We start from the raw sequence: 25,794 nt of genomic DNA, 5'->3' as shown, positions 1-25,794 counted from the left end.
CACCTACACACGCTTTCGAGCGCACAAATCTCTTAGTAAACAAAACTATCGCACCTGAACTTCTTATTTTAGGCGCACAAATCTCAAGAAGCAAGCTTTAAAGAACAGTGCATTTTTTTATTTTGTTCTTGGTCACTTGTAAGCCAAGAACAAAATAAAAAATGCACTGTTGTTTAAAGCCTGCTTCTTGAGATTTGTGCGCCCAAAGTTCTGATGCACTGTTGAAGCAGGGTTTCAAGACGTTTGTCCTGTAGGCTGAATGTCAGCTTTCTAAAGAAAAAAAAAATAAAAAAAATCTTTTCTTTTTTTTTAGTTTTTAATAATGTGTATTTTAACTTAAATGCTAATTCTACACTCAAAAAAAAAAAAACAAAGGCCATGAGTTTTGGAAATTATATGAAATCTAACATAGATCCACAATGAATATTACTCTCAGCGTATTTTTTTTTTCTAAAAGTGCTTCAAATATGCAGAAGTATCTTCGAAGACATCATTTAAATCCAAAAAACCGTTTTCGAGTTATGTATATATTGTTTTTTTTTGCAAATGATTTTTTTTTTTCATGTGCCCTTTTCAGAAGCTAAGTGAAGAATATTGCAAAACAAATAACATGAAAAAAATTTCACGAAAAGAGCTCATACCTGAGCAAAATTTCATCTGAATTGAAACCGGGCGTGGGCGCACCCACGCGATTCGTGCGTTGAGCTGGAAATGCTCTGTAGAGAAAATTCTAAAGCCATGTATAAATGAGTTTTAAAGAGAAACTGTGGAAAAATTCATGAAGGAAACTTTGGATGTTTTATTTTAATAAATGCCTGAATTTCTCTTTCTTATGTGATCCCTAGAAGCACTTCTGAAGGAAACTTTTGAGAAATTTGTGGAAGAATTCAGAATTTTTGACTTTCTGAAGGAGTTGCTGGAGGAATTTATGGCAAACCCGTGGATTTTTTTCCAGACGAACCCGAAGAAATTTCCGAAAGAATCAGTAAAGAATTTTTTGAGGAAGTCTATGCATTTTTTTCTTAAAAAACGGAGAGAAATCCTAAAGAAAACGCATACCAAATTATAATAACAACTCATGCAAGATTTTTTTAGCGAGTCAGTGTACAAATTTTAGAACAAATCTATGGAAAATTTCATAAAGGAAACCCAGAAGGAATTTCTAAAACCATGGTAAGAAAAGAAGTTCTTTAATAGATTTTTGGAGGATTTTTTCTGAACGAAACATTGGTGAAATTTCTAATGAAGTCAATGGAAGATTTTATATAGAATAAAATAAAATTCCTGGAAGAATTGTTCATGAAGGAATCTCCGAACCCAGAATCTCCAAAGAAAAATCATTGGAAAAAAATCAGAAGGAATCTCTGAAGGAAATCCTAAAGAAATCGCAGGATAAATTTCTGAAGCAATCCATGCATTATTTTCTTAACAAGTTAGAGGAGAAATTTTTGAAAAAGCCTATGAAAAAATTGATAAAAGAGTCCCAGGAGGAATTTCTGAATTCATGGAAATTTTTTTAAAGGAATCTGGAAGGTATTCCTAAAAATCCTTAGAAATATTTTCTGAAGGAAACATTGGAGGAATTTCTCATGAAGTCAGTGGAAGATTTTATAAAAAAAATGCCTGGAAGAATTGTTGAACGCATGTGTGGAGAAGTCTCCAGAATAATTTCTAAAAGAATCCCTGGGAAAGAATTCATGAAATTATTTCTTTATGAATCCGTGAAACGTTTTAAAAATTAATCCCTGGGGGCTTCTGAAGGCATATCTGGCGGATTTTCTAAAAGCATCCATGGAGGAAATACTGAGGAAATATATTACAGAAAATGTATTGGGAACCCCTGGAAAAGTTTCCAGAGGAATCTCTGGGAAAACTGAGAAAGAAACTTTGGAGGTATTTCTGAAGCAACCCATGTAAGATTTTATAGAAAAATGTTTCGTTAAATTCTGATGGAATACCAGGAGAAATTTCTGAACGAAATTTCTGGAAAAAAAAATCCTGAATGTATCCCTGGAAGATTTGCTGAAAATTCCTTGGGGGAATTCCTGAAAAAAATCTCAGGAAGATTTTCAGATTTTCTGAAAGAACCTCCGGAAGAAATTCGCGTGGAATCCATAGAAGACTTTCCAATAGAACACTTGGTGAAACATCTAGGGAAATCTTTGGATTTATTCAAGTACAGACTTGTTAGGATCCCAATACGGCCGCCACAATGGCCGACTTTGTCACCTACTCACGATTTTGAGCGCACAAATCGCTTCGTTAACAAAACCAGCGCACCTGATCTTCTAATTTTAAGCTTATTACAAGTGAGCAAGAACAGAAGAAAAAACGCAGTAGGCGTTGCCGTGTGCAGACGTGTTTTGGTCTGCTCGTCGCATTTCGTTCGAGTTTAAATTTTTTTTTTCTTCGCGATTCCGCTGACGGTTTGGCCGGTGCTACGCCATCCGGATGGCTCTTCCGCGGGTGATAAAGTGTGAAATATGGACTTTGAGAAGATTTGTGTTCAAACATCCATATTACTGAAGCAGCTGGCAGCGCTACATCATCCGGAAGTGTTTTAGTGTCTTGTGCGTGATTACATGCCGCTGCCAGCAAAGGATTCACGAAAGCGTGCCGAAGTAGTTGTATCGTATTTTTCACGTTTTTGGCTGATCGGCCATTAGATTCGCGAATCGGTCGGTACACCACGCTATCAATGATTCGCGAGTGGTTCCAGTATCGAAGAGTGTGGCCTCATATTCATAATTCTGTGAGAGGTCAAGTGACGTGTGATCTAATGATGACTGAATGCGTGCGTGGTGCGTGGTGAGACGAGGAACATGCCGAGTGATGCCGAGCAAGTCTATCTGCGCTGTTACGACTTTCCCATGGTGATGGCAGCGCTACCTTGGATGGATTCCGGTGAGAATGTTCTAATTATCGTTACAAAAAAAAATGAACTAAATACGCGCCAGTTTCGAAGGTTACCTTTGAAGCAGGAAGTGTGTTTGCATTATCATTATCCATTTGACAACGGTAATGCACACATGCGGGGCTTGTTGTAAGTGAAAGTGACCTCGGAATGGACGTGAGTAACCAGACATTCTGAAACGGGTCACTGGATCCCAACAGAGCTATCACCTTTCAACTCCCGGGCTAAAGATGATTTCAGTTGTGAGTGTGAAATTCATTAGAAACCATACAGGCAATTGCAGACATCTTTCTTCCATAATACCACTGCCGGACAGTGGGAGTTGGATTGTACACACACACACACATTACAAGTGAGCAAGAACAGAATAATAAAGCGCACTGTTGTTGGATTCTTGTTTCTTGAGATTAGTGCGTCTGAAGTTCTGATGCACCGGTAAAGCGGGATTTTAAGACGTTTGTCCTTAAAGAAATTCCTGCACATCGCGAAATTCTGCTATAAAAATTCTCTGAAGATAGAGGAATTTCTGAATAAATTCATGGAATATTTCTTAAGTAATACATGCCAGATTTTCTAAAACAAATCTTTTTGAAATTTCCCGACGAATCTTTGAACAAAATTTCCGAATGCTTCCTTTGGAATCTATCGATTTTTTTTTTGTAAAAAATCCGTGAAGGAACTCCTGTGGAAATTGCTGTTTGAATCTGCAGATATTTCCGAAGGAATTCCTAAATAAATTTCTGAAGAGGATTGTTTGGGCGGTATAGTAGTGAAACTGGCAACACTGGACAAACACGAAGATAGTCTAGTAGCCAGTTGTAAGCGAACAGTTGGAAGTAGTATACCTTTGTGAAGACCTTTTGGAAACTTTTCGTTTATTTGGAAGAAAAATCTGGAGGAATCTTTGGTGAAATTTCAGAAGGAATATTTCAAGGAATTTCTGAAGCAATTCCTGGACGATTATGCGAAAGAATACCTGATGGATATTATTTTTCTTTTGACAAATTTCTGTAGCAGTCCCTAGAAGATATCACATTTTCACACCCAAAGGAACTACCGAAGGAATTGCTGAGAGAACTGTCGAAGAAGTTTCTGAAAACGTTAGTTCTGATTTTTTGTCGAGTGGGTATATTTTTATTATTTTGTTTTATGTATACATTTTCTCACATTAACATTAAACATAGCTTCACATGTTTCATTCACATGGGGATTTTTTTTATTATCGTACAAATTGGTACGAAGTTTCTCAGCATATTATGATTTTTTTTCACAAGTAAGGTTCATATATGTATGTATATACGAACAAAAACTAAATTCCAGACACGAATGCCACATAAGTGGTAAAGTGTCTTTAATAAATATTAATAATAATAATAATAATAATAACTAAATTGAAAAAGCAAAATCGCATAAGTTTCCGAAAAACTCCAGTGGAAAACAATCATTTTCCATAGACACCACCTACTTTGAAAAAACAGAACGAAGCATCGTAGACACATTTTTTTTTGTGAAATCATAAGCAAATCTCAGCAATTCAATAAATATATGTACAAAATAAAAATTGTTTTCCACAAAATTTTCCACTGTTGAGGAGAATCGGTTGTTTCGCCAGAGTTCTCTTCAAAGTTGGCAAAATGATTGGCGAGATGGCCAGCTGGGACGGTGGTTACATTCCATTATTCCTAATATTTCTTTGCGAGTGTGGTGGTATGGTCTGGATGTAAGTCGCAATTTCATTCGCGTGATGTCAAGACTTATGTCCAACCATTACTCGCTAGACGCGCATTTACACAGGATTAACCTCGCGTTGAGCAATGTTTGTACTAAGTGTGGTTCCGGTTATGATGACATCGACCACGTAGTTTGGCAATGCCCGGATAATGACGCCTCCAGAGCGCTACTATTGGATACCCTTGAGGCCCGAGGTAGACAACCTTTTGTTCTTGTGAGAGATGTGTTGGGGACCCGCGATGTCACATACATGGGATGTATTTTCGACTTTCTTCGCTCTGCTGGTATAAAAGTTTAATTCGCTTGTGTTTTCTTCTCCAGTTTTTTTCTCTGTTTTGTCCTCTTTGTGTTACCAAACTGCTCCTGGCCATCCGGAAGACCAAGTCCCACAACAAGTTGGTACCAACACCACAAGGCACCGAATACGCTAGCAAGATGCGATTCACCCCCGGATGAGCGGCAGTGAAACCTTTGGCCCAATCCTTACCCTGTCCATCCCTCAAAATGTGACCTTCTAACCTCGAGCTGCCACGAGTACCCTGGCTTCCACCCTTTACTAACAGATATCAATAAAAAGTTATTACTCTGTATAATGTATACTATTAAGTACAAAGAAAGATCCTCGGCTCCGTAAAGCGTTATACGCGATTGAGCCCCAAATAAATGAAATAGATAAAAAAAGAGAATCGGTTGGAAAAGTCGGAAAAACTGTTTTAGAAGTCCGGAAAAAATCCCAAAAAAATATTTTTGAAATTTCCGTTATAAGCTATGCACTGAACAATTTTCAAGATGTGGTTTTTCTCCGTTACTGAGTCATGGTCAATTTTGTGCAAATAGAGACGATCGAAAATCAACCAACATCTGGACAATTTTCACAAAATTGTATATTTTTTAGGAATCCCTTGAATCAGAAAGCCAGGTCTGATACACAGAAATTCCATTGTGTTGTACCAAATTGTTGTTATTATCGAATATGGATGTATTTATGTATTTAGTTAGTTTAAGTTTTGCTTCTCACAGACACCTTTTGTTAAATGTTGCTTCATCAGTCCTCAACTATGATCATGGCTGATTCTAGTACTTTGAACAGCTCCCTTTCGGATGTGAGTCTTCCTGGGGTAGTGCTAAAGTCTGCATTACCTTCGAACAAGCTATCAGTCTGCTGTATGAATGTACAAAGTATTTGTGCGAGAAGAATGACTAAATTTGATGAATTACACTCTATTATTAGAACGGCCAAAGTTGATGTCATTTGCATTGTTGAGTCATGGTTGAATGATAAGGTGAATGATAGTAATGTTTCTATTGATGGTTACAGTTTAGTAAGGCATGACCGAATTAGAAAACAAGGTGGAGGAGTTCTTATTTTTATTAACAGTCGAATTAAATATAGAACCGTTGAAGTTTCGTGCAATGCGGTAGAGGTTGATAATACATTTGTTGAGCTTGTTGTGGCCCGCTCTAGAATATTGCTAGGCGTGTTTTACAATCCGCCTAATATTTCGTGCAGTGAGCTAATTTTTGATATAATAAGTACAATTGGTGTAGCATATGATAACATTATCTTGACAGGAGATTTTAATACAAATGTTTTAAACTGTTCTGCTAGAAAAGTATCTAATTTTTCTTCTGTTCTTGATTCGCTTGACCTTACCAATGCTGGCACTGAGCCAACTTATTTTTACAGTAATGGAGCTTCTCAGCTTGATCTTATATTGACAAATAAGCCAGATAAGCTCATCCGTTTTAATCAAGTGAGTGTTCCGGGCATATCTAATCACGATCTTGTATTTGCCTCTTTTGACTACGATTGTACGGTTTGTGAAAAAAGCGTCACATATAGGGACTTCAAAAACATCAATCCTCATTTTGTGCTTGATCAATTTTATGATATTCCTTGGCATCAATTTTTTGACTCGGATGACCCAGACATGTTGCTAGAATTTTTTAATAATAACATCAAAAGATTATATGAGGGTTCTGTTCCTCTAAAGACTTTTCGTCCCAAGAAGCCATATAATCCGTGGTTTAATGCTGAGATTCAACGTGCCATTATTGATCGAGATCTTATGCACCGTATGTGGAAGCGAACCAATCAACAAACTGATTTTAATGTGTACAAAAGAATGCGAAACAGAGTTACCGCTTTGGTGAAAAAAGCAAGAAAAACTTACTTTGATAATTTATTTGACTCAGAAATGACAAGTAGTCAGTTTTGGAACAAAATCAAAAGTTTAGGTCTTATTAAAAAGAAAAACGATTAAGCTTGTCACCATTCGGCTAGTGATATTAATGGATTCTTTTCGTCAAATTTTACGCACTCAAGTAGCCGTTCAAGGATTGATGATAATGTACGCGTTAGATCAACCTTTGCTTTTAATGAAATCAACGAAATTGATGTTGTAAATGCTATATACGAAATTAAGTCAAATGCTGTTGGATTGGATGAAATCCCCATAAAATTTATAAAACTTATTTTACCAATTCTTCTGAAACCTATAACTCACTTATTCAACTGCATCATTAATACCAGCATGTTTCCGGAGGGATGGAAATCATCCAAAATAATTCCAATAAAAAATAAATCAAATGTAGATTCCTTATCAAATATGCGTCCGATCTCTATTTTATGCGCATTGTCAAAAGCATTTGAACGTGTGATGAAAAATCAGATCTGTTCTTATGTAAATAGAGAAAACCTGCTATCTCCCTACCAATCGGGATACCGATCTGGCTATAGTACCAAAACAGCAATGCTTAAAGTGATTGACGACATTGCTATTGCTTTAGATCGTGGTAACCCTGTAGTGTTGATTCTGTTAGATTATTCTAAAGCATTTGATACAATATCACATGCTCAGTTATGTACTAAACTAAAAAACAACTTCGGATTCTCAGATACTGCTGTCAGCTTAATACAATCGTACTTGTCGGAACGGCAACAAGCCGTCTTTCACGATGGCATTCTTTCTAGTTTCTTGCCCATTTTGTCAGGAGTTCCACAAGGCTCGGTATTGGGGCCAATTCTGTTTTCGCTGTATGTGAATGATCTACCCAACATTTTAAAACATTGTTACATCCACATGTTTGCCGATGATGTACAAATATACTTTGACTGTGCTAATATGAGTCTCGAACAAATTAATATCCTTCTAAATGAAGAACTGCAGAATATTACTAATTGGTCTAAAGCTAATTGCCTAAAGCTCAATGCCTCAAAAACTAACGCTCTTTTCATTACTCCTTCCAGGAGAAGACCTGAAATTAATTTACCCGAACTATTCTTAGATCGTCAGAAAATACCATTTGTAAATCATGTTACAAGCTTGGGAGTCACTATTGATTCGAGTCTTTGTTGGGATAGGCAAATTTTCAAGCAGTGTGGAAAGGTATATGCTGCGCTGAGATCTATTTATCCTTGGGCGTACTATCTAAATACCAATACAAAACTGAAATTATTCAAGGCGTTAATTTTACCACATTTTATGCTCATAGATTATTTGCTGACAAATGTTTCCGCCTTTGCAATGAATAAATTAAAAGTTGCGTTAAATTCATGTGTTCGCTTTGTGTATAAACTAAACAGATATGAGCACGTAACCCACCTTCAAAAAAGTTTGTTAGGATATTCTTTTGATAATTTTTCTAAGGCTAGATCCGTTACTATCATTCACCAGGTAATCACTAGTAAAACGCCGGATTATCTCTACAGCAAGCTGTGCCCATTTCGAAGTATCAGATTGAACCAACTTGTTTTGCCAAGATATTCTACCACGCAATACGGAAGGTCATTTTTCGTTAGAGGAGTTGTCTACTGGAACGAATTACCACAAGATATTTCTACTATAGTCGGTAAAGCAGCATTTAAAAAAAGGTGTCGAGAAATTTTCTAGTTGTTTTTGTCTATATTGTATAGTTGTTTCTTTTTCTAAAGTAATTAATGATGCATCCCTGAAAGAATTGCCGCACTTCGTTAACTATTATAGTCGCTTGTAACGAGAAAAGATGTAAGTCTTATGTTACGTATAATAAATAAACAGAAACAGAAACAGAAATTCAGAAAATTAAATTTCACCTGAAAGGTTTTCTAGTTTAAAGGAAAATCCTAAAAATATACTTTGTATTTGGTAGATATGTATGTATATGAAACAAATGAAGCTTTACTTTGTTGCATTCTTTCATGACGCTGTTTTATGGTTTTATGACTCGGTGGCATGATTCTATGACTCAGCGTCATAATTTTTCATACAGGCAAACAAGAAAAGGTTTGTCGTAACAGCAATCATGAGCTTTTGTGAAAAATAATTTGTAAAATGTGTGAAAAATAATTATGATATTCATCATAATCGTCATGATACTATGACTTGTAGTCATGATATCATAAACCGGCATTATATGACTTCTTCGTCATGTTTTTGGAAACGAATTTCTTCCCATGTTGGATATTGAAGGGATGCTAGGACAACTCTGTTGGTCGTACTTCTTGCTTCTTTTCATCCCCTCCTCTTCTTGGCGTGACGTCCCAACTTTGACAAATCTGTTGCTTAGCTTAGTGTTCTCTTAGCATTTCCGCAGATATTAACTGAGAGCTCTTCTCTGCCAATGACCACTTGTATATCGTGTGGCAGGCACAAAAATACTTTGTATGTACAAGGAATTCGAGGAAATTTCTATTACGAAAACTTCATGAACCGACTTGAAATCGATGCCGTAACCCTCAGCATGGACTTGCTGAATACCTGCGCGCTTACCACTTCGCCTATATGGGCCCCTTCTTGCCTTATTTTATCTCCAGATGCTATCAGCAGCGCCAATGTGATGTTTGTGCACCAAGTGCCCAAAACAGAACAATGTAAACAATTCGCTCGCGAAACGGGCAGAGCCATAAAAGATGATGAATTCCACCACTGACTGACTACGACGACGTACTATCTACACCTGTTATCGCGGGTACCGGAACAGTCGTCAGTCACCCGGACGGGGCGAGGCGGTTTGTATGCGTTGCCACCATATTCATAATTTATCGCGCAATCACAACCAAACAACGAGACAATTTTGGCGGGTGAGATTTCTTGGCATGCGGTGCGCTAACTGGCCGCAAACATACGGGCGACGATCAAAGCAACGACCCGAGTAGAAAATGATTAAAAATAGAAATCCTAAAACATGGGTTTACATCAACGTGTAAATTGTCAAACTGTTTTTCTATAAAAACTATTAAAAATCCCCGATCGGTTCAAGAACTATTGGTAAAGGAAATTTCCTTGATTTTCTTGGACATAGACTATCTTCCTGCCTGCCACACGAATATATGTACAAATGCCAATTGATCATTGACAGAGGAAAGCTCCCAATTAATAACTGTAGATTCTACAGTGTAGAAGTGCTCATAGAAAACTAAGCTGAGAAGCAGGCTTTGTCTCAGTAAGGACGTTACGCCTAAAACATTTAAAAAAAGGTTTTCGATTACCTTCTCAGTCGGGATGTCGTCGACAAGGAAGCTTCAGCTGCTCACAATCCACCCAACCGAAAGTGGTTGGTTTGTGTTTACCCACTTTTATGAGTTCGCACATGCTACGACTGCTGAATATTCATACCCGTATGAATAGGTGATTATTATTGCCGGAGACCAGGATAAGAGGAACCACCACCGATCCGACCGAATCGCACTTGGCAATGAAAGTGAAAATACGACATTGTGTAATCCATGTACTTGAAAGTTCGATTGTGCGTGAAAGTAATTTCATGGTGTTCCAATTTGTTTGAAATTATTATCGTCGAGGTTATTTTGGAACAGTTTGAAATGATTTAAATAGCAGTCGCTTATCTAATTCCACATTCATTTGTTTTGCTCCACAAAAAGTAATTAAAAATAATAACAAACTTGTTTAAAGAAATCGTCTTATTACAGTCAGTATAATATGCAGGGCAATATAGCAATATAAAAGAAAAAGTATTATAAAGTACAGAAAAGTAATGAAGCCGTCAAAATTAGAGAAGTAAAGAAATATTTTCATAGAGCTACCAATTATAAATTTGCATGTGCTTGTTGTGTGATAGACACAAGGATCAGTAGGTCGGCTCTAGAGGCACGTTCTCCTCCATTCGGGAAATTTGTGCCACAAGGACACAAGGATAGTCAATGCAAAAGGAAGTCAAGCTAAAGTAGATTACGAAAAGATCCTGGACAACTCTACCCCATTTGGCATAATGGTCATTTGGCATAATGCCGTTTGGCATAATACGAAGAACAGCCTTTTTAGAAAGAATATGCATAATCCTTGTTATGCCAAATGGCCATTATGCCAAATGGCCGTTATGCCAAATGGATTTTATGCCAAATGGCATTATGCCAAATGGAGTAGAGCCATCCTGGACTGACCAGGAAAACAAACGAATCTACCGCAGCAGGAAACGGGAGCATGTGTGTGATTGCTTAAGCATAGGAAAGCACGGATAGGAACGATATGCAGAGGTTTTATACAACCATCAATGGCACGCGACACAAGAGTTCGAAACTGTCCGCCATGTGCAATGATTATGAATGAACCTTGCTTACAGATAAACGGTGACGGCCAGCATGTACAAGATTTGCTGATTGGTGACAATGAAGGAGCTCCCAGAAAGAGGATTATCTTAGTTAATGATGGTCAAACAATAGAACCAACCATAGCGATCGCTCGAGGGTTAAGGAACTAAGAAGCAACTGTGCTTCTGGGAAGAGCGGCTACTGATTGATGCAGCATCAGATTCTTATAAAGATATAGTAGGATGTAGTTGCCCACCAGCTGCTTGGATGGCCTAATCAGCCTAATGTACAAGAAAGGGCACAGACTAAAGTGTGATTTTTACAGAGGAACTACTATTTTCAATTCGGCGTACAAGATACTGTTGCGAATCCTGTTCAATATACTGCCTTTGGAGAGTCCTTTGTTGGCGTATACCAGAATGGGCGACGAACTTGGTTTACTGGTGAAAGGATGGGTTAATCAAAATCACAAATTTTCAAATATACTGTTCAACAATGCGCTAGAAGCAGCGTTTAGGAAGTCTGGCATGCATTGGAATGACACTATCATCACTCGGTCGCATGCTCCTCGGCCTTTAAGAGCTATTCACACTAACGGGTCGGGACCGGTCCCAAGCTGGGAACCGGGCCGAGACTCGACGGGAGGAGGAATTCTTAGAGAAATTCATCGAGTTTTTTTTTTGGGAAACTTCTGTAGGAATTCTGGGAGGAATATCTGAAGGAATTTTTGGAGCACTTCCTGGAGTAAGTTCTAGAGTATTTCTAGACAACTTCCAGGAGAAATTGTGGATTAATTTATGGAGGGATTCAAGGAGACATCTTGGAAAGTTTTTTGGATTTTTAGAAGAATTCCTGAAAGAATTGTTTGTGGAGTTTCTGGAGAAATTCTTGCATTAATTCCAGGAGAAATTTCTGGAGGAGTTCCTGAAGGAATTCTGGAGGAATCCTTTTACGAACGTCTGAAGAAATTCCTGAGAGAATTTCTGGGGCAATCTCTGAACAATCCACGGGGTAATTTCCGGAGGAATCCCTTGTGGAATCCTTGGAGGAACCCGTGGAGCGATTCCTCAAGTGATTTCTGGCGGCATTCTTGTACTAATACTGAAGAAATTTTAGCAGTAATTTTTGGAAGAATTTCTTCAAGAATCCCAGTGGAAATTTTCGGAAAAATCTTATTAGTAATTTGAAGAAATTCGTGGAAGAATTACTGGACGGAGGATTTTCTGGTGCTCCACACTGTTTCCAAAGGCCCAATTTCGTGATCGAAATTGTTTTGGGCATGAAAAATTGATTTTAGAGATTACGATCACGAAATTGGGCCTTTGGAAACAGTGTGTGCTCGAAGGATTCTCTGAATGAATCGTTGGAGTTGTTTTGGAAGAACTCCTGTATGAATTTCTGAAGGAATCTCAAGAAACAGAAGTAGTTGAGCAGCAGTCTCTTAACCCTAGTAGGATGTTAGGGTCAATATGACTCAGACAGGCTCGCTGAGCGTGCACTACTTTCAAACGCCAACGAAACTCGCTCTGTATAAGACGTTGATTCTTCCGGTGGTCCTTTACGGTTGAGCGCAAAGTGGTGGGAAACTAGAAAATGTGAGTGGTGCAGACGCATGATTTGTATCAACTGTTCAAAGAAACGAATAAAATACGGCCGACATCAGTGGGCTGGAAACGTAGTGCGAATGTCGAAAGAAAGAGAAGCGAAAATAAAACTCCACATTCGTGGAAACAGGAGGAGCATCGCCTAAGACCGACTAAGATGGTGCTCTACTATACGCTCGACGCTGGAGTAGAATTTCTATTGTAGCCATCAAGGTAGGTAGATGATATGCAGCGTTCGAGTAGCAATGGAGCAACGGAGGAATGCAAATAAGAATTGGTGAGCTCGTTTCTTGCTATTATTTTATTGTGAAAGTTTATTGGAATGTTTGTCACGTAGAAATGAGTAGATGTTCTAATACAATTGGAGTCGACTAGTTCGAAAAAGAAGGTTAGATGTTATATTTATGCAGGGAATTATATTCACATTCGTTCGTTAGAAACAAAGTGCAGCAAGTTGAAATGGGTGAATAAAATCCAGGTCACGCTTTTCATGTCCAAAGTTCACGGGTCATTTCTCCAATAGTGAAAAATCTAGATTTCCCTTTCATGGGCTGCTGCTATTTAACAACCACCAACGCTAAGTGCAACTCATTCAAGCATCGAATAGACAGCAGAGCCCCTGTGAATTGAATCCCATTAATAAATAAAGCCAGTGACAGTTTCACTCTTTAGAAAACCAGTTCAAAACCCATTCACGTGAGTTCCGATCGTCGTCGGTGGTGGTGGTTATGGTAGGCCCATTAAATCTACTCCTCGGAGAGGACCCGACGACGCGATGGGAGGGACGGAAAAGTACTCGAGCCTAAAGCTGTACTCACTCAACCATGGGTAATACATAGTAGTGCAGCTTCCTTCAGCTCCGTAGGTTAGTGCATACCACCCGATGTAAGCGACTGCTTTTTATTGCCACATTGATGATGTCGGTCCGTACCGACAGAGTAACTCGAAGACGCGCGAAACGCACGCTCAGAGGCGTCCGAAGGCTTAGGCTGGGTTCCGTTGATTTAGAGTAGCAAGCTTCTCACGACATCCATGTGAATGGGCGCCCCCGCTGTCATGCGATACCTAGAGACCAGACCAGACCAGCAGCAGCAGTTTGTACCTCTAGACTAGATGGTGGCAGAGCAAAACACGAGAGAAACTAGGTCAACATGAAGTAATGCTCCTCTGCTCTCTAAAGTGTACGACGTGCAGCAGCAGCAGCCCAGCAGTGCACAGCCTCTTGTTTCTTTTTAGCGTTTCCTTTTTGCCACTCCGTCACGAAGTTTTATTGGACCGGTTGCCTATAGGTTATGTGCCCTGCAATGTTGAGGCTCGTAATCGACGATATTTTATTCAGATGTTCATGTGTGGCAGTGTTGCCATACAAACGTGAAAAACTGTAACTGACTCCAGATTGCTTTCCCATACTTGATATACCCATATTGCATGGTTTTAGCCAAAACTCCATTAACCCTCTAATACCCAAATTTTTGATTTTGATCTATGTATCATTTTTCGTCATCTAAAATCGATTAAAACATGTTTTGGAAGATGATTCTTTTCAATTCTCGATTTCGTGAATTTCAGTATTTGATTTTTTTTGAACATCCCCACACTTTTATATTTTTCCTGGAAGCCTATTTGGGGTACGGATTTTTCAAGATGAAAACATTTTGAGATTTAATGATTATTGTTGAATTATTTTTATTTTTAATTTTTTTCATAGAACATTTTATTTTTCGTGTAATTTTAAGGAAAATAATTTTAGAGTGTATTCAATTCTCTTAACGATCAAAAAACGATCAGTTCTGACTATACATGTCAATGGTTGCTCCTCCGTGATTGATCTGAACTGGTACCAGTTGCACTGAGATCCAACTGAATAAGGGGCTGGGACATTCCACTTATTCTCAAAGTGCAATTTTAGCAGCTCATGCATATTTGATCAATAACGGCGCCGGCCAAGTCCTTATAGTCAGCTGGGAAGGGAAAGGAATGTTAGAGTGTACTGGTTGTTGCTACTAGAGACCGAGAGCACTCTGCGTCCCCACAACCCGCACGGACTGGGGTATTTGTTAGACGGAAAGGATGGGAGATCTGGGAGTCACCGTTGGGTCGGTGATGCGATCCATGGATAGGATTATTTATAGTGTTCGTGATAGATTGTGTGGTGAATAAGGTGAATAAGGTCAAGCGGCACAGCACGCTTTGGTTGCATAACTTATAGGCGTTATATATACACTGTGCTGTGAGTGGAAGTTGGAAGGGAGGGAAACGACTTTTTTCAATTCGTTTCTGGTTCTAGCGATGGCTATGAACATATGAATATACATGAGTTGTATATGTAGAGAAGAGAGAGCGAGAGAAAGTGGATAGAAAGATACAAAGTAGGATGAAAAGGATGAAAAGGACGGGCCAGGGATTGAACCCATGACCTTCTGCATACAAATCAGAAGCGGTAGCCACTAGACCACCAAGCCCGTCATTTAGAGTGTATTCAATTCTCTTAAATTATTAAACTAGGATAGAATGATTTGGGAAAAATTTAAAATATGTTTATTGTAGTGATTCAATACAAAATAAACAATGACTTCTAAAAGGTGACTAAAACATCAATTTTTCAATGATTTAAAAAAATGTAAATACACTTTAAAATACAACAAAAACCATTTTGAGATGTACAAAACAGTCCTAAATATCAGCCAAAAATATAAAAATTTTAATTTTACACGAAACAAAAATTACTAAAGGCGAGGTTGAGTATTAGAGGGATAAACAGCCGTCATCTTGGATATTGGACATCCATCTTGGTTATTCTGGTTCCTACTTTTGTACTCCGCAAATCCTCCCTATACAAAATATACCCTTATTGAATAATTTATTGGTCTAAAATGCCGACTGTTCCATCTTGACTTTTTGGACGGCATCTTACATTTTAGATCGCCATCTTGGATATTTTGACCGCCATTTTTGAACTCCGGTTATCTTCCACATACCAACCCATATTGAATGGTTTTAGAGCCAAAAACTGCATTCAACAGTCGATATCTTGAACTTTGAGTCGCCATCTTGGATTCGTGGCCACCATATTGATAATTCTGGTTGCTATTTTTGGACTCCAGAAATTCTCCCTATACCAAATATACCCATATTGCGTGGTTTTAGGGCATAAAACCCCATTCAACAGACGCCATCGTGAATATTAGGCTGCCATCTTGGATTTTAGACTGCCATCTTGGATATTGTGGTCGCCATTTCAGGAGTCCAGACTTCTTCCCCATACCAAATATACTCCATATTGCATGGTTTAGAGCCTGAAACTCTACTAACAGCCGCCATCTTGAATTTGAAGCCGCCATCGTGAATATTAGGCTGCCATCTTGAATTTTGGACCGACATCATGAAATTTCTGATCACCAATGTTGATTTCCACACAAAATTCGTCAACCATGCTAAAGGTTTCAAAAATCACCACAGTTTGACGGGGTTTGGTTCAGTTTTATATAAGGACAGTTCTACCGATGCTTGTCCTGATTACTAAAACGGTCATAACTACGAAACGCCTTGACCGATCCAAACCGTTTTCAATACCAAACAATGCGGTAAAATTCCGGTCCGATTCGAGCTATAACCCAAAAAATCAGCCAATGGGAAGTGTCCTAAAAGTGAGTGAACTCTTTGTGTGTACAGACATACATACATACACACATACATACATCTCAATTCGTCGAACTGAGTCGATTGGTATATGTGATTTGACCCTTCGAGCCTTCTATCGAAAATTCTTGTTTGGTGTACGAGAAAGGCAAAACATGCACCAGATTCGAACTAAAAAAAGCAAGGTTTTGTTCAATATTTTACCATTTTTAAATTTCGAAGACATAAAGAGTGAGATCAGCAGCACGAACCTGGAAAGAAAAAGAATGAAAATCAGTTAGAATAAAAATTGAAACTTGCTACATCTTTTTGAAAATCAGGATGAATTAGTGGAAAATGTTGATTTAAGCTGTTTGAAAGCTGCTTAAGATGCTCCTCGGAATTTTAAGTGATTTTTCAAGATTCTGTAAGTTCTCTTTGGAAGTTCAATGATGAAACTAAATTGAAACCTAAATTGTTAATCTATGAAAAATACCTTTACTATAACCACAAACATCGTATATAAGACAAATTTAATTTGAACTTATGGATGAATATGAGTTTAGAATTAAAAAATAAGGTTCAGTACAAACAGTAAACAGGGAGCATGTGCGCAGCTAGTTTCGGTAATTCCAAGCTGAAAGTTTGCTTTTCAAGCCGTGGAAAGTTAACACTTAGTGAAATACGGAGGAAGAAACAAAACGATACGTTGGTGCGATCAGCCGATGTTCGGCAATGAACACAAAAAAACGACTAGGCATGGCAGATAGAGAACTAGAATTTCGGATAAGGAGGGAAACACACTTCTTCACTTTCTTATAATACTAATTTATTCTCTCTTTGCTTACGTACATTATACAACTAATCACTTAGATAATTTCACTTCGCGCTGTTTATCTCTTTGAAGCCAGAATTTTTCCAAGCGTTATTATGGAGTTTTTTCAACGTCTTTCTGTAGTTTTGGTGATCAATAGCATAAAAACAGTAGAATATATAGCAGAATATTTTTTATTGATATCCTAGGTCATCCAAACTGTTCTTGAGTTTAGATTCTAAAGTCTACGGGTGTAACAGTAACTTCTTTCGTAATACAAAGCTACGATTTGTAATCTATCATGTCCAGTAAGTCTTCTGAAAGGATAATGGAGAGTATCAGATCAGTCGGAGTAACCTAGGTCATCCTAACTATTCTTGAGTTTAGATCTACGGGTGTAACGGTAACTTTTTTCATTAAAAGCTACGATTTGTAATCAATCATGCCCAGTAAGTCTTCTGAAAGTTACAGTGGTTGTTTTTATCATAACAGTAAGGAAGTCCATAATATACCAAACATATATAAACACGATTATTGTTCCTCTAACTACTTTAGTAAGTACAGTGGATTATGTAACACTACTTAACGTAGTAGAAGAGTAGTGTTGTGGATCTGGAATATCTCAAAACTATTTTGAAATGACTCATGATATGGCAGGGGGATTACAGATTACATTTTAAAGTTCATTGTGAGAATGAATACTGTTACTATCAAGAGCTAAACTGCCGTGAATCGCATATCAGTCCCATCTTTGCTGGATTTCCTATGCAAATGGGACAGATATGCGATTCACGGCAGTAAACTTCAGGATAGTTCATAATAATATAAAGTAGACTTCAGGTTGGTCCAGTCACCGCGATTGATTATGAAACGTTACTCAATATGTCAGATATTGCTGATGTTACGAGAGTAGATCTGAAGTTCTGCGCTCAAAGATAGTTTGGCAGACCTAGAACATTCCTGTAGTGTCTCTAAATGACATTTTAGGTTTCAAGAGCTTCGCGGATCCCAGCAGATTATGCTATGCTATTATATATGGTGAAAACACATAAAGTTTTTCTTGTAGATTTGAAGCTTATCCTAATGAGTCTGCTTTGGATGTCAGTTGTGGTGATTCAGGAACCGCCTAACTGTACTACAGGTTCCAACAATCACCGCTTTCAGGATGCTGTTCAGGTTCTTCTTCAATTCCAGCTCGGACAACCGGAACTATACGGATGTCCTCCAAGTGCCACATCTGCTTCAACTCCTGCGCTATTATTATTATAGAGTTTTGGCACTTCTCAGCAAAAATTGCTGGAAACTTTCACCTACCCCGGGCAATCGGAATGCCAAAGGGGATTAGGCTCTGTGGATCTCATTAGCCGGTTTTTAGCTTATCCTAATGAGTCTGCTTTTGGATGTACTTTCAGTTGTGATGATTCAGGAACCGCCTAACTATACTACAGGTTCCAAGAATCACCGCTTTCAGGATGCTGTTCAGGTCCTTCTTCAATTCCAGCTCGTCTAGGGACCTCAGGAGAGATTTAGGGACAACTCCGGTTGCCGAGAGGACAACCGGAACTATACGGACGTCCTCCAGGTGCCACATCTGCTTCAACTCCTCCGCTAGGTCGTGGTACTTGGTTATCTTGCCGGAGAACGTTGATTGGACATTATGGTCTAACGGTACAGCGATGTCGATGAGAGTTACTCGCTTCATCCTTTTGTCGAAAACCACAATGTCAGGCCGGTTGGCACGAATGAGGACGTCCGTAATGATCTCGCGATCCCAGTACAGCTTTATGCAACTATTTTCCAGAACCGGGTCCGGCTGGTACTTGTAGTAGGGTACAAATCTGTCGACCAAGTTGTGCTTTAAAGCAAGCTGTTGGTGCACAATCTTGGCAACTTCGTTGTGACGATCGAGGTAAGCTGATCCAGCTAACACTGAACAGCCTGCAACGACATGCTCGATCGTTTCCCCTACTGAATTACACTTCCTACAACGGTCCTCCACGTCCTCGTGCAATATGTACCGCCGATAGTTCTTCGTCGCAATTACCCGGTCCTGGATGGCTACCATGAAACCTTCTGTTTCTGAGAACAGGTCACCCCGCACCAGCCACGCGTTTGACGCCGCCTTATCGATGTGCTCGAGTTCCAGTTGATGGGGGTGCGTCCCATGCAACTCCTTTTGCTTCCACGTTACGATCATCTCGTCGACGGTCTTGATGTCGTAGTTCAGCTGATAATCCTCCTGCGCCAGATGCAGGGCGCTGTAACCGTGGTCAGCTTCACATACAGTGCGGTACATTTCGTGACGGTTCTGGCTTTCTACGAAATATGCCCGCAGCTGCTGGATCTGGGAGACACATAGTGCCTGGATATCGGTGACGCCTCTTCCTCCTACTGCGCGTGGCAGGGTGACTCTCTCAATGGACGACTTTGGATGGCGCATGCGGTGCTTGGTGAACGCCACTCGTACTGCTCGTTCTAACGCCTCGAGGTCAGTCTTGGTCCACTTTACCACCCCAAAGCTGTAGGTCAACAGGGGCACAGCAAACGTGTTGATCGCCTTCACCTTGTTGCCGGCTGACAGAAAGCTCCTCAGAACACAGTTGACACGATGCAAGAACTTGTCCTGCAGTTCCTTCTTGATCGCTGTGTGGCGAATACCTCTAAGTTGCAGGAAGCCGAGGTACTTGTACACTTCGCCTTCAACCATATTCCGAATCTCCTCCTGTTCGTTGACGCGGAAACAGCTGGCGTCCACTACTTGACCCCGGCGAAGATGGACTGACCGACATTTGTCAATTCCAAACTCCATCCGGATGTCGTTGCTGAACACCGTCACAAGCTGCAACAGTTGATGCAGCCTCTGTACTGATTCCGCAAACAGCTTCAGGTCGTCCATAAAGAAGGTGTGGGTTATTCTTGTACTCCTTCCCCCACTTTTCAGTTGGTAGCCATAGTTGCATTGGTTGAGTGCTCTGCTGAGGGGGTTCATTGCAAGGCAGAACCATAGCGGACTGAAGGTATCGCCTTGAAATATCCCCCTCCTGATGCTGAGAGTTCTGGACCGCAACACAGCTGTTCCGTCGGTGATTTGTAGGGACGTGCTCCACATCCCCATCGCGTGTTGCATCAGCCTGATGACGTTCCCGTCTACCTTGTACAACTGCAGCACCTTAAGAAGGTACGAGTGCGGCACTGAGTCGTACGCCTTCTTGTAGTCGATGTACGCCATGCTCAGGTTCCTCTGCTTATCGGTGGCTTGACCCACAATGACTGCATCTATAATGACCTGATCTTTGCAGCCTTGCGTGTTTTTGCGACACCCTTTTTGTTCTTCGGTCATCACGTTGTTGGCATCGCAGTGGGTTTGTATCCTCCTCGCTATCACCGACGACAGCACTTTGTACAGACTCGAAAGACACGTTATTGGTCTGTACTTTGCTGGGTCAGCTGTGTTTTGGTCCTTCGGCAGAAGATAAGTGATACCCCTGGTAATGAACTCTGGTAGCTGCGTGGGGTCTTCTAGCACCATGTTGAAGCATTCCGCCATTCGCCCGTGGATCATCGTGAGCTTTTTATACCAAAAATTGTGCACGAAATCGGGTCCTGGTGCAGCCCAATTTCTGGTATACCGGGTAGCCTCGCGTACATCCTGAGCGGTTACTACGACCGCGGTCATGTCTCCAACTCCATTACACTGTCGCTCTTCTTCTGCCAACCACATCCCATCGTCGCTGTGCTGGACAGGGTTCTCCCATAGATTGGCCCAGAACTGTGTGACTTCGCCAATCTCCGGAAGGCCTTCTCCATAGTCAGGCTTGTCGTTTCGGATGCAGTTGTAGAACTCTCTTTCGTTAATGTTGAACATCCGGTTTTGTTCCTTCCGCTTCGAACATTCTCCATAACGCCGCAATCGTTTCGCAAGAGCACTCAACCGCTGTACATGGGTGTCGAGGATCTCCGTAATGTTGACTTCTGTGAGATCTCGGAGTTCTGCGGGCTTCACAATTTCAGCAACATAACGAACTAGCCTCGTTGATCGATTCCCCTGCTTGTACTGTGTTAATCGACCAATCTTGGTCCGCAATGTGGCGATCCGGTTCTCCAAACGTCGCATCCACGCGGGTTTCTGTGTGCTGGAGCGTGTGCGACCTTCACCGTCGCCTTGCAGGCGCGTCCGCAGTCCCAGCGTCTTGACAACAGCCACCGCAGCTGAATACACCGTAAACTGCAGATCCTCAAGGTGCTGTACGGCCTCCAAGTACTGTGGCAAAATATCCTGGTTTAGGATGCTTACTGCACTTGTTAACCGATAGGAATTCCGCAGCTTTGGTATTCGGTGCCGGGACATGGGGTCTGTCCCACGGAACTGCGTGACTGCTGTGGCCATGTGGAGCGCTAGTTCGTCTCGTAGTTGCTGTCGTTGCATATCCGCTGTTGGTCCTGGAGCAGTGGGTGCAGTCGTATCACGACTCTCACTCGCGTTCGATGCATCCAGCCCGTCAGAACTCCTTCTCGACGTATCGCTCGATCTTGTCCTCTCCTCTCCCAATTCCCTCTGCGCTTCCAGCTTGATGCACTCCACTTCTGCAGCTGTGAGCATATTATGAGACATAATTGCTCGCTGTCGTGTGTACAGCTTGTTCAAGTCAAGCTGGTTCGCAAAGCGAGGGAATCTCTCGTTGAACATTTCCAGCATCCCTGATCTGCCGGACATGTCCGTCTCCATCCTCGTGCAGACAAAATAGCAGCGAATCACGTACATATTCATCTCCCTCGTCCACATGATCCGCTGCCGTCGGCCGCCTGCTAACGTGAGTGACTGACGTCGATCAGCCACAGCAACATTGGCAGGTGCAGCATGGCCTTGGTGATTGCTATTGCTGCCGTTTCTGCTCTGCGTTCGTGGTACGGGCTGTGCCCGTTGACTGGAAGGCCGCTCTTGCACCACTTCCTCTTCCAGCCGCTGGCCGCTCGCTCTGTCCCCCGTTCCAGGACCAGCTCCAGTAGGGGCTCCCTCCTCGGGCGATCGCATTCTTCTATTTCGTCTAGCTCGTGTCTCCATATGGGTGTGCTTTCATTCCCGGAAGCTACGGGTTCTGCATTGGCATTTACTCCAAGTACAGTGCTAAATAGCTTGGCTCAAGCGCCGCTGCTCGCCGAGGGTGGTTTTTCATGGTCGCCCAGGAGATATTTTACCTTGAGCTCCCACTCCTCAAATGGTGGTTTTTCATGGACGCCCAGGAGTTATTTTACCTGAGCTCCCACCTATATTATATATATATACCTATATTATATATTATTATTATTACCTATATTATATACCCCACCTATATTATATATTATTATTATTATTATTATTATTATTATTATTATTATTATTATTATTATTATTATTATTATTATTATTATTATTATTATTATTATTATTATTATTATTATTATTATTATTATTATTATTATTATTATTATTATTATTATTATTATTATTATTATTATTATTATTATTATTATTATTATTATTATTATTATTATTATTATTATTATTATTATTATTATTATTATTATTATTATTATTATTATTATTATTATTATTATTATTATTATTATTATTATTATTATTATTATTATTATTATTATTATTATTATTATTATTATTATTATTATTATTATTATTATTATTATTATTATTATTATTATTATTATTATTATTATTATTATTATTATTATTATTATTATTATTATTATTATTATTATTATTATTATTATTATTATTATTATTATTATTATTATTATTATTATTATTATTATTATTATTATTATTATTATTATTATTATTATTATTATTATTATTATTATTATTATTATTATTATTATTATTATTATTATTATTATTATTATTATTATTATTATTATTATTATTATTATTATTATTATTATTATTATTATTATTATTATTATTATTATTATTATTATTATTATTATTATTATTATTATTATTATTATTATTATTATTATTATTATTATTATTATTATTATTATTATTATTATTATTATTATTATTATTATTATTATTATTATTATTATTATTATTATTATTATTATTATTATTATTATTATTATTATTATTATTATTATTATTATTATTATTATTATTATTATTATTATTATTATTATTATTATTATTATTATTATTATTATTATTATTATTATTATTATTATTATTATTATTATTATTATTATTATTATTATTATTATTATTATTATTATTATTATTATTATTATTATTATTATTATTATTATTATTATTATTATTATTATTATTATTATTATTATTATTATTATTATTATTATTATTATTATTATTATTATTATTATTATTATTATTATTATTATTATTATTATTATTATTATTATTATTATTATTATTATTATTATTATTATTATTATTATTATTATTATTATTATTATTATTATTATTATTATTATTATTATTATTATTATTATTATTATTATTATTATTATTATTATTATTATTATTATTATTATTATTATTATTATTATTATTATTATTATTATTATTATTATTATTATTATTATTATTATTATTATTATTATTATTATTATTATTATTATTATTATTATTATTATTATTATTATTATTATTATTATTATTATTATTATTATTATTATTATTATTATTATTATTATTATTATTATTATTATTATTATTATTATTATTATTATTATTATTATTATTATTATTATTATTATTATTATTATTATTATTATTATTATTATTATTATTATTATTATTATTATTATTATTATTATTATTATTATTATTATTATTATTATTATTATTATTATTATTATTATTATTATTATTATTATTATTATTATTATTATTATTATTATTATTATTATTATTATTATTATTATTATTATTATTATTATTATTATTATTATTATTATTATTATTATTATTATTATTATTATTATTATTATTATTATTATTATTATTATTATTATTATTATTATTATTATTATTATTATTATTATTATTATTATTATTATTATTATTATTATTATTATTATTATTATTATTATTATTATTATTATTATTATTATTATTATTATTATTATTATTATTATTATTATTATTATTATTATTATTATTATTATTATTATTATTATTATTATTATTATTATTATTATTATTATTATTATTATTATTATTATTATTATTATTATTATTATTATTATTATTATTATTATTATTATTATTATTATTATTATTATTATTATTATTATTATTATTATTATTATTATTATTATTATTATTATTATTATTATTATTATTATTATTATTATTATTATTATTATTATTATTATTATTATTATTATTATTATTATTATTATTATTATTATTATTATTATTATTATTATTATTATTATTATTATTATTATTATTATTATTATTATTATTATTATTATTATTATTATTATTATTATTATTATTATTATTATTATTATTATTATTATTATTATTATTATTATTATTATTATTATTATTATTATTATTATTATTATTATTATTATTATTATTATTATTATTATTATTATTATTATTATTATTATTATTATTATTATTATTATTATTATTATTATTATTATTATTATTATTATTATTATTATTATTATTATTATTATTATTATTATTATTATTATTATTATTATTATTATTATTATTATTATTATTATTATTATTATTATTATTATTATTATTATTATTATTATTATTATTATTATTATTATTATTATTATTATTATTATTATTATTATTATTATTATTATTATTATTATTATTATTATTATTATTATTATTATTATTATTATTATTATTATTATTATTATTATTATTATTATTATTATTATTATTATTATTATTATTATTATTATTATTATTATTATTATTATTATTATTATTATTATTATTATTATTATTATTATTATTATTATTATTATTATTATTATTATTATTATTATTATTATTATTATTATTATTATTATTATTATTATTATTATTATTATTATTATTATTATTATTATTATTATTATTATTATTATTATTATTATTATTATTATTATTATTATTATTATTATTATTATTATTATTATTATTATTATTATTATTATTATTATTATTATTATTATTATTATTATTATTATTATTATTATTATTATTATTATTATTATTATTATTATTATTATTATTATTATTATTATTATTATTATTATTATTATTATTATTATTATTATTATTATTATTATTATTATTATTATTATTATTATTATTATTATTATTATTATTATTATTATTATTATTATTATTATTATTATTATTATTATTATTATTATTATTATTATTATTATTATTATTATTATTATTATTATTATTATTATTATTATTATTATTATTATTATTATTATTATTATTATTATTATTATTATTATTATTATTATTATTATTATTATTATTATTATTATTATTATTATTATTATTATTATTATTATTATTATTATT

General features: G+C 35.4%; 3 protein-coding genes across 7 annotated transcripts in view; 1 reads left to right on the top strand and 2 right to left on the bottom strand.

The window, feature by feature from the left end:
- The window catches only part of LOC115259784 (SKI family transcriptional corepressor 2-like), an 833,559-nt gene that overhangs the window by 128,231 nt on the left and 679,534 nt on the right, over positions 1 to 25,794 (bottom strand). The window contains exon 3 of one of the 5 annotated variants that reach the window (XR_003894263.2): positions 16,650 to 16,668. The exons of the other annotated variants lie outside the window; for them this stretch is intronic. The gene's annotated coding sequence lies outside the window, so the exon portion shown is untranslated. Of the gene's footprint in view, positions 1 to 16,649; positions 16,669 to 25,794 lie in introns of those variants that run through there. 5 annotated transcript variants of the gene reach the window in all.
- LOC134285551 (uncharacterized) overlaps positions 1 to 25,794 on the top strand; it is a 160,434-nt gene that overhangs the window by 18,764 nt on the left and 115,876 nt on the right. The gene's annotated exons all lie outside the window — the stretch shown is intronic.
- On the bottom strand, positions 24,931 to 25,767 carry LOC134285549 (probable serine/threonine-protein kinase clkA; the record flags this gene model as incomplete). The annotated part of the gene is made up of 1 exon (XM_062846567.1): positions 24,931 to 25,767. A coding segment is annotated over one exon (837 nt), but the record flags the coding sequence as incomplete, so codon positions are not given.

The sequence above is a fragment of the Aedes albopictus genome, chromosome 1 (genome assembly GCF_035046485.1).
Source record: "Aedes albopictus strain Foshan chromosome 1, AalbF5, whole genome shotgun sequence".
Lineage (NCBI taxonomy): Eukaryota > Metazoa > Arthropoda > Insecta > Diptera > Culicidae > Aedes > Aedes albopictus.
This window is presented reverse-complemented; position numbering and strand designations above follow the sequence as displayed.